Genomic DNA, 10,413 nt, shown 5'->3' with positions numbered 1-10,413 from the left:
AGTGTGTGTAGTAAAAGGGGAGGGGGTCCTAAGCCCTGCCCATGTGATGCTGGAGGTTTTACTACAGCTTCCGTGATGTCATGGCAAAGGGCGGAGGGAGGAGTTGAAGGGGGGTGGGGTGGGGGGGGGTTCGGAGGGGTGGAGAGGGGCCGGGATGGAGGGAGGGAGGTGGGGGGTGGTACAATGGCTCATGAGGGAAAGGTAAGTCAATATTACGTTTTTTTCCCCCCTTCCTCCTCGCTGACAAAGGCAAATGAAGCCATGTTTTTGCTTACAAACATCTTAACGCGTGGATGCGGAGCCATGCGCCGATGCGCTGCGTAAGGAGAGGCCGCTGCGACCTTCCTCCCGCTCCCCCCCTCTCATTCCTCGCATCTTTGGAAACGGGATAGCTGCTTTTTAAAAATCTTTACTTGGGATATCTTTTAAAGCGAACAACTTGAGCAGCGGCGGAACTCTCAGAGCGCAGCGAGGACCTAAAACCAACACATCTAATTGGATGCAGGTAACCAGAAATAAGCGCGCGCGCGCGCGTGTGTGTTTGATGATCAGATGTGAGCGGGCTCTTTTTGCATAACTTTCATGTTTGTCCGCATCATTGTTTGGGGACGTTGATTTTTCTCCCGATTGATGTTGGATTCTACTTGATTTATTTTACGTTTCTGGTGCAGAATTAAAACTTACAGCAAAACAAAGTTAATGTTTTTTTAGTGTGTGTGTGTGTGTGTGTGTGTGTGTGTGTGTGTGTGTGTTGTGCTCCGTCTAGTCGGGAATAGATTGAAGCTTTAAATGTTTAATAGTCAGAGGAAGCATGGCGCTGCTTCTCCAGATGCTCGGTGACGCTGCGTGTTTATTGCACACAGTTTATCAGCTGAAGCATCCTCTATGTGTAATAAATAAATAAAATAATAAGAAAAAAAACGCACCATATTTTTGTTCCAACTTATCGGACCGGGTCGCAGCTGAAGTGCGCCCCGTCCTCTAGTTTCACCTTCCGGATCTCCGGGAATAGATCTCCCCCCTTAATGTCTCCACCGACACTGACCTCCCCGCTGTTAGCCGTGTGTCCGATTATAGGAGATGTTAGGATGCTGAGCGTAAAGATGCAGATAGATAGGTGGATGGAAGGAAGGATGGATGGATGGATGGATGGATGGATGGATGGATGGAGGGAGGAAGGGAGGGAGGGGTTGGCTATTTGATCTTCTGCAGCGAAAAGAAAAAACAGAGATGGTCCCTTCAAATGTCAGCCGCCTTTCATAGTGCGCAGATTCAAAGAGAAAAGGGAAAAAAAGTCCTCAGAAATAATCTCAGCCTCATTTCAGCGCTTTTCTCGAAGCGATTCAGCGACTCGGTGCAGATTGGGATCTTTTATTTTTAATTCCTATCTCCTCCTCCTCTTCCTCCCCCCTCCTTCTCCCCCTCCCCCTCCCACCTTCTTGCTTTGCTTACATGACCGCTTAATGTGCTCCGTGTGCGCCTCGTGGTTTGTCAGAGCACCTGCGTCCTAAGATGGAGGAAGGAGATGAAGGATGAGGATGCGCGGAGCGTTATGTCAGCGTGCTCTGTAACTTTGCCGTCCATCCCAGCAGAAAAAAAAAACAAAAAAAACTTCAGCTGAGTGTTTTAGAGCACCAGTCAGGGAAATAAACAGAACGCTTCCGAACGCAGAACCAGGTGTGTGGTATTTCTGAGGCTTTTGCTGTAATGTTTTGCTGTTCACGGTGAAATTTTAGACCGATTTTCCCCTTTAACCAGTTTCTGAATGTTGTAATTCTACAAAAAAAAATTACTTTTTCTGTAATTCCACCGAGATAGAAAAAAACCCCCCCACAAATTTTTATTTTTTATTTTAATTGGGCAGAACAGGTGAAAACAAAACAAAAAGAGTTGTGGTTGGCCTGAAACACTTAAATACATTACTCATAGTAAAATATATAAAAGTTACTTATTGACCTAAATTAAATAGGAACAAAATATTAAGACCATCTTCACCTGGCTTGTTTTCCCAAGCTGAAAAGAAAGAAACAATAAAAAAAATGCGAGCAGGAGAGAATAGCCTGTACTTGCAACACTTTATCAAGTCTGAGGACTCCAAAGTGCCTCACACTACAATCAGACATTCATCTGTGTACACACACTGATGCTGTTAAGCTACATTACCACTAGGCTCAATAACCACCAGCAGCAGGCAATGCGGGTGTAGTGCCTTGCTCAAGGACTTGCCAAAATTACTGAAATGGACAGAGCCGAGGTTCAAACTGACAACCCAGTTCGAGGTCATAAAGCACTACTATAATAGTAAAGAACTGGGAAGGAACAGCAATCGGGCAATGGCAACCCTCCCGAATTGGACCTAAGTTAGAAAACGAGTGATTTGCTAATCTCTAAGATTTATAACAATTATCAACTGAGTTTTTTCCAGTTTTAAAGAAGCATTTTCATTAATAGAAGTTGTTGTACAGTACTGTGTGCAAAAGAAGATACAAACTGACCAATGTGCAAAAACTGTTTGTAGCTGCATCTGCATTCTTTGTACATAGCAGCCATATTGGCTAAGCCAGCACTACTCAGCAACCTCAGACTTTCAAAGGGAAATGTCTTGTCATGTCATAATTTCCCAGTCAGGTTTTGACTGAACTTATTTCATTTAGTGTCTTAAACTTAAAATTCTTAATGCTGATTTCTTTTTTCATCGCTTGTCATTTTCTTTTACAAATAGAAAACGACAGAACGTGTTTTTAATCTTAGTGGGATTGTATCCTGGTAAATTAAAGGTTTTAAAAAAGTCCAAAGAGAAGACACTGAAGCTAATATTGCTAGCACGCTTGATTTTAGCGGTAGCACTTAAAAAGCCATTTTTGTAATGTTTTTTTTTTTGTTTTTTTTGTTGTTGCCTCTTGACCAGAACTCCCTTGAAAAATAAGTTTTTAATCTTAATGGGATTTTATCCTGTTAAAATAAAGGTTTAAAAAAGTCAAGAGAAGTCACCCGATGCTGATCTTGCTAGCATGCCTGACTTTAGCGTTAGCGCTTGAAAGCCAATTAAAGTTGTTTCAAACTTAAAAGATTGCTGTTTCAGCTACAAATCTCATGGCGTTTGTTAACTTTGCATAATTTACATATTAATTCATCTTACAAGTCATATAAACAAGTTAGCCTGTTATCTGTCAGACAACAAATGAGAATCCTAACTGAACTAAAATCCGCCATGAAATTCTTTTAAACATGTTTTTGTAGAATCTTTTACTTAAATACAGTTTTTAAAAGTTTTTCTTAAAAATATGAATTAACTTAGTGGTATCTGTCTGTTTTTAATTCCTCGCAAAATTCCTTTTTAAAGTGTAGCCCTGTTTGGGGAGGGGGATTACAGAATTAGGTTATCGGTGCCTTATGCTGTCAGAGGAGGCCATAACAGTGAAGTATAGACTAGATATTTCTCCTTTGCATCCCCTTTTTTTGTTTGTTTGTTTTATTTTCCTAAGAGGAGGATAAGAGGAGACTTCTCATATTTGTGAGGGCCGAAAAAGCATGCGGCAGTGAGGATAGCAGGTGCCGGAGGAGGGAGGGCCGTAAACATGGTGGAAGAGCAGCTGGGGCCAAACTGCACCCTCCTTTTCCTGGAGACTGTATCAAGAATCTAAGCAACATGGGCAGAGGTCAGAGACGCCCCGCGCGAACGCTCTTAATGGAGAGAGGAGGCATCCGCATCTAAAGAATGGGAAGAATGAATTTCATGCCTGAGCTCTGAAGGAGAAATTGATTAAAATAAAAGAACGCTAATTAAAAAAGAAGTCCTACTAAACAGGCAGGACTAGTAAGGTAGTATCCATTTGAGACTTAAAGAAATGTTTGATGCATGAGTCGTGCAGCTCATTCTTACAGTTTGTGTTCTGGTGACACATTTGATACCGAGGTCACGACAGCCCGGAAGGGGTTTCCTCTAAATCCGCCCCCAGGCCCCTCCATCGCCTCCCTCCAATCATCCTGTAATTGAAAAATCGGACATCTGCTGCTCTTTGTTTTATCTCACCTCCAGATGATGGTGTTTGAACTCGTTGACTCTGCATCATAAACTCATACCTGACCTCTTGCTCGGCGTTTCGTTCATGCTTTTTGACGAAGACAAAGCCCACCTTTGGCCCCGTCCGTCTCTGCTGCGGGGATCGCTGTAATCACACAAAGTTGTCTGTAAATCCTGCTGAACAGGAGCAGGCCTGTATATCTGGGCCTGCCGTATTACTGTCACTGATTGAACACCCTGCTGTTTAATCTAACTCTGGATTTAGGCCTCTTTGCTCCATTGTCCCAGCAGAGTAAGCCCCTCTCCTGTAATAGCATTACTTGATCCTAAAGTTTACGGGGTTTTTTTCTTTCGTTTGGATCGACAGTAAAGCCGAAGCATTTGTTTCATGCATTTTGTCTTTCTATAAAATGGGATTTGATTTTAAAAACTCCCTCATTTCGTATTCGTTTCCCAGTCGTTCCCACCTCTCGATCTGGGCCTCCCCCAGCGAACAGCTAATTGTCTCGCGCTCCTCCAATTTTCACCGTAAAATAATGAGCTTTGCACGTTTTTAGGTGCGGATGAGCAGCTTGTGATCCAACAGGAAGCAGGAGCTCTGATTAGTCTCCCTGTCAGCACAGAGGCGGGATAAAACCAGAGCTAAAAAGAAAACAGAGGAGGGGTCACTTTGATCACTTTTCATTGCCCTTTTCCTGTGATTTTAAGCGTTCTGAAACGTCCACATGCGTTTGCAACCTGAGAAGCGGTCACAGCCGGAGGCTACTTGTCCTGAAAAATCCTCTTTCACCTTCCCGGCATCCCAGCTGAACGTGGAGCGGCCGGATGGATGCTCCGCTTCTCTCTGTAATAAAGCGGTTTGTGTGTCTGCGGAGACACGGATAGCTGAGATAGAGATGCAGACCAACAGTACTGCTGCTGTAATCACTTTTTTTTCTGCTGGCAGATGAAAGTTGATAAACAAGCGTTTTCTGAAGAGTGCTGAGGTGAAGCAGGGAGGAGAGAGCCCACAGAATCCCATCAGCCCACTTTTATCTTGCAGTTTGGGTTCAGCCACAGGACATTTGGGGAGGGGGTGTGGGGTGGGGGGGGGGAATAATGGAGACAGAGGACAGAGGGGGACAGGTTTGCTTCTACCCACTCATAACGCCAGAGTGCTTCAGAAAGCAACACCATGGCATTTAACGTTGGAAATATGGAGGAATTTCTATTGGAATAATTCACCATGAGCTGCTTAAATGCTGCAATATTTAGCTTTTATAAAAAATGTGATGTTTACAATTTTGTTGAAACTATGTGTAAAAATTTCACTGTGAAAAAATTAAGTTCCTCTGCCTTCTCCCAATGCTAACTGAAAACAACCAATCAGAGCCCGGAGGTGGATCTTAGTGCTTTCAATCATTCTGTGTGGCGCTGCTCCCTTGCTCTCTGCTACGCTGCAGCTAGCATAGCCTGTCAGGCTAGTTAGCATGGTCAATGATGAAGGCAGAGAAATGGTTTTCCTTTAACGGTAAGTTGTTTCTGCGCCATTAGCACGTTGAGCAGGGAGTACATGGGGTTGATTGACAGCATTAATCCCCTCCTTCTGGCTCTGATTGGTTGCTTTTGTTCAGGAGTGCATTTCTTTAGAAGGCAGCAAGAACTCATGGAAGAGGTGGAGCAGATCGATCTTTTCACAGATTGTCTCATAGCAAATATGAAAAAAGAAACAACATATTTTTCTTTTACAGACATTACATATTGCAGCTTTGATGAACTTGTACGACAGAGTGACCCAGACTTTGCTCTGTTTAGGTTTCTATTTGCTCAGAGTTGAGTGTGTAAACTCAAGGACACTTCCTGTTTCCCAGCAGCTCACACTTGCCTGCAGAGGGTGAAGCTAAAGGGTGGAGATGAATCTGAAAAGGAGTCGGATTTCACAGCACCAGCTGGGCCTGAAAACGCCAATGACACACACACACGCACACACACGTGCGTGCGTGTGCGCTCACAGAGAGAGAGAGTGTGCTTGAGGTGTCTTAAAGCTGCATTAGTTGAAAAGTTCAGCCTTGGGCGTTCGTAGTGTAATGCACTGCACTCTGGTTGAACTTAAAGCTGCAGCTCGGCTGTTAGATTCATCACCTCCAGTCTGCCGTGTCTTTTGAACCAGAGAGTCTGCTTCTCCTGGGAGGGCGTCACAAAGATGGGATCCAATGCTTTTACCTTGATGGAGGAAAAAAACAAAACAAAACAACAACGGGGGTAGGGGTGGAGGGTGAGGGTGAAGGAAAAAGGTTTGATTTATGTGTGATTTGCTCCCCCACTCCTCACCCCCTCTCTAATCATACACGGGCCTCGGAAAGCTGGATCAAAATGTGCAGGTTTGATTGATTCTAATAGCGAAGTGACAGGGATCCCAGCTGTGGCTCTTAGGGACGGCTTTGTGCTTCCTCCTCTTCCACTTAATAAAACCCCCTCCACTTTACTCTCCCCTCACCCAAACCCCGTCCACCGGTACTGATGCTGATGATTTTACATATTTTTTTTTTTCCTCTCTCTCACCCCCATCCCCCTGTACTCCTATCCGTCCCCTCACTTTGTCCTGCCCCCTCCCTCATTTCCCTCCTTCAGAAAATGAGTTTCGGGGTGAGCTGGTGAACCAGCGGTGGACACGAGGCGAGAGGAATAGCAGCCGCTGTCAGGCCTCCCAGAGACTGCAGAGCCGTCGACCAATCATGGTGAGTGACACCCTCCCCGCCCCTTCCCCTCCGCCCCCTCCACCTTATTCTCCTCACTCACCACACCCATCAACGCCCTCTTTTCCAGAGCTGATTCTGCTTCCTGGGCATTTCCCTGATCCCTAACTCAGCGGGGAAAGTTGGCTCGGATGGAGGAAGGAGGGGTCGTGTTTGTGTTTGTGTGTGTGTGTGTTGTTATTTTGCAGTGTGGGGGTTGGGTTAGGATGTGGAGGTGGGGGGGGGGGGGGGCACATGAATCAAGCAGCACATCAAATCTCTGCTGGGCTCCCGGCCCCGCCCATCCCTCGCCTCGGCCTCGGCTCCGGCTCGGTTTAGTTAAGCTCAGCACAGCTCAGCTTTTTCCTGCTGCTGAGTTCAGTTCACAGGACTCACAATAATAATAATAATAAGAAAAAAACGAAACTCAAAAGGATGTCCTTGAGCGGTTCATAATTTTTATTTTTTTATTTATTTATTTTATTTTGGGCAATGATATTCAGCGTTATCAGCAGAGCGGAGAAACTTCTGACCCCCGCTGCCACCATTTCAAGGATTCTCTAAACACCTGATCCCTATTTTTTTTTTCCCCAGAGCCGAGCAACTGAGAGGGGGCATCCAACAAAGAGATGGAGGGATTGTAGTGGGGGTGGAGGTGGGGATTGGAAGCAGGAGGAGTGGGGGTGTTGTTTTCCCTTGGGCTCTGTAAAAGTAGTTCTGCTTCCCCCTGATGGCTCAGGTTCATCTGAAGAGATGACTTTTATTGATTGGGTTTGATTCCTGCCTCAACTGAGGAGTGAGAGGTGCTGCTTTTAAACGCCTCATCAGGGGTCACATATAAAAAATTAGCTCGAGTCAGAATGTGCAGGGGCTAGCCTTGGATTAGCTGGCCATTGTCTAAAAGTGTTTTTTTGTTGTTGTTGTTGTTTACTTCTACTCTCAAACATGAGCAGCATTTATGTCTAAATATTAGTTTGACTCATTAAATGCTTAATCTTGTTAATTGCAGGACTGTAATGAATTAATCGCAGTGAATCGAAGACAATATCTTGACAAAATAAGCAGCAGTTGCAATTAAAAAACCCATCTTGCTGCTAAATTATTGCATACATAAACATATGAGCTTAACAGTAAAGATATTTATAGTTTTCAATCTCCTATTTAGGTTCCTCAACCATCAGATTGGTCCTATGTTCTCCTCTATCAATTCAGCTTTCCAGTGTTTCAGGAAGCCCTGATCATTCATGGAACTTCTTTAGGACTGTGGATGCTGACATTAGCGTTGGGATGTCTGTGTTTTTGCAGCATGCCTAGGTTTGAATAGCTTCTCTAATAGGCTAAGACATTTTAGCGCAACTTGAACATAACTACAGTCTTTCCAAGCGTTCGATCAGGTCAGTTTCTGAAGCAGAAATTAACCCCAGTAAGCAGCTCTTACGCTGTTGTCGCTTTTGCATCAGATTTACTGGCCTACCAGCAACGTAAGAAAACAAAGGTTCTGTAACTTTTTTATGTAAAAAACAAAAAAAGCTTTTAACATGTTAAAATCTACATATTTAATAAATCAAATTTAACCCATTAAAATCCTGACCCTACTAAATGAAACAAATGTTAACCTTAAGGAAACAGGAATAGACATTTGTAATATTTTGTACAGGGAGTTGTAGGAAATCACAAAATTACCTATGTAATTTTTTTTCTACCTTTTCTGAAATATTTGATGACATCTCTGTTGCGCAGTATTGAATTATCCAGTCCAGGTTTAATCAGTCAAACTGTTTACATTTCTTAACTAAAGATGATCAGATGCAGTCCCGTTTGGCTCCCATGTGAAAAATAATTGCCCTCTAAACCTAATAGCTGGTTGTGTCACCCTTGGCGGCGATGATAGCCATTGAGTGTGTTCGTGATAACTGCCAGATAGTCAGTTTCATCACTGTGGGGGAATTCTGCCCTCCTCTTCTTTGGATATTGGTTTTTATTCCGACGCTCATGCTTGGTCTTCAAGCATGAGTGTCCCACTGAAGGTCATGCCACCGTATCCGAATAGATTTTCAGTTTGGCTCTTTTTGAGTCATTCAGAGGTAGACATGCAGCCGTGGTAGAAACTAGTCAAATTTACCAAAGTAACTTTGCAAAAATGTGGAGTATTTTTACTACACCATACTCTTTACTGTAACGTACTGTAACGTACTAATGTCATCACCAAGTATCATTGTTCCTGATAAAAATTTCTGGCTTCTCTACCCACTGAATAACTTCACATAACTTCACATGATTATATATATATATATATATATATATATATATATATATATATATATATATATATATATATATATATATATATATATATATATATATATATATGATCAGCCTTAGCTGAAGGCTGAAGCACTAAGCTATCATGCTATTTAGCGGAGGCTAATGCTGAAGCTGAAAACATCAACTCAAATTATATCTACGCTTGAAAGAGTGTAGACAGGCACCAATTTTGTTTTTACATTCCAATTTACATGTTCAGTAATGCCCTTAGATATTGTATTTATTTTTATATTTTGTTCTCTACAGTCTTGCATGTTTCTTGTCTGAAATAAATGTCAGGAGAGGAAACGGAACTGCTGCGTAAACAGTCTTCAAACTTCAAAATAAGAGCATGAATATAAACATCTAACTACGTGAAAAATTTGTAGCAGTCTATAACTAAAATGTCAACACAGATGTTGAACGTCATTCACTTTAAAAGTTTACAAAGCAGCCAAGTAAATTAGCCCTTACCCAAAAAAACAGTAATAATAATTTAGGTGAAGCTAAGTTAGGAAGTGGGTTAAAGCAGTAGATAAAACAATAGCTTCGCTATTAGCGCATTAGCAGATTAGTAAAAGTGTGCCCACCACTGAATGTGTGAAGTGTAAATATTGAACGTCAGGGGGGAAATCTGCAGCTCATAGTTCACCGTTCACTCTGCTGCTCTAATTATCTAAAGTAGTCCAGTTGGTTTCTTTTCCTGAACTGACTCTGACTTTGCATCAGATCTTGTTTTAGCTTGTAGAAACGTTTACGTTTTTAATCCTGAATGAGACGCAGTTAATAATCGATACAGATTCTCCTGACCGCTCGTCCTTCCACCTCCTCTTATTGTTTCCCTTTACGGCAACAGCAGGAGCTGACCCTGGATCAGAGCTGGAAGAGGCTCAACTCTGAGCCCTGAGTCACATCAGGATGACTCAGCCTGTAAATGGCAAACCTCTGACGGCAGACACACATATGACCCACTGTGTGGTCACACATGCTCCGTTCTTTTTCACATACAAGTTGGGTAACATGACATCTGCCCCCCTGACCCCCCCAGCCCTCCTCCGCCCTATCTGCTCTGCCTCGTGTGAGCTGTCAGGGTGAAAGTGCAGAGAGGCTCGCCGACATGGAAGCTGTGAAGCTCTGCTCTAATTGGCAGCTGCTGTCCGCAGGTCAGCCTCCTCCGCCTTCTCTCTCCACCTTAACCTGCCTCCTTCCCCTCATCAGTTGTTGTAAACCCGAAAATGGATAAAAGAGTCATTTACGTGCTCTGGGGGACGGAGGGTGACCTTCTCTGTGAAGACGTTGCCCCCCCCCCCCCCCCCCCCCCCATCTTCTCTCCACCTATTTTTTCGGAAAGAAACTGCACGCTGCAAGTCG

The 10,413-nt window shown here is 43.5% G+C and overlaps 1 protein-coding gene across 8 annotated transcripts in view; it reads left to right on the top strand.

Moving 5' to 3' along the window:
• The window catches only part of myt1b (myelin transcription factor 1b), a 66,597-nt gene that overhangs the window by 7,336 nt on the left and 48,848 nt on the right, over window positions 1-10,413 (top strand). For 7 of the 8 annotated variants that reach the window (XM_015050908.1, XM_015050905.1, XM_015050906.1 and 4 more), the window contains exon 2: window positions 6,635-6,741. In XM_015050908.1, coding sequence (XP_014906394.1) covers window positions 6,635-6,741 — 107 coding nt within the window. Of the gene's footprint in view, window positions 1-169; window positions 506-6,634; window positions 6,742-10,413 lie in introns of those variants that run through there. The other variant, XM_015050907.1, reaches the window with a different exon arrangement.

Source organism: Poecilia latipinna, unplaced genomic scaffold (genome assembly GCF_001443285.1).
Source record: "Poecilia latipinna isolate Pla-1442-1.1 unplaced genomic scaffold, P_latipinna-1.0 Scaffold1018, whole genome shotgun sequence".
NCBI lineage: Eukaryota > Metazoa > Chordata > Actinopteri > Cyprinodontiformes > Poeciliidae > Poecilia > Poecilia latipinna.
The sequence above is the reverse complement of the archived record's forward strand: the minus strand, read 5'-3'. Positions and strand labels throughout refer to the sequence as shown.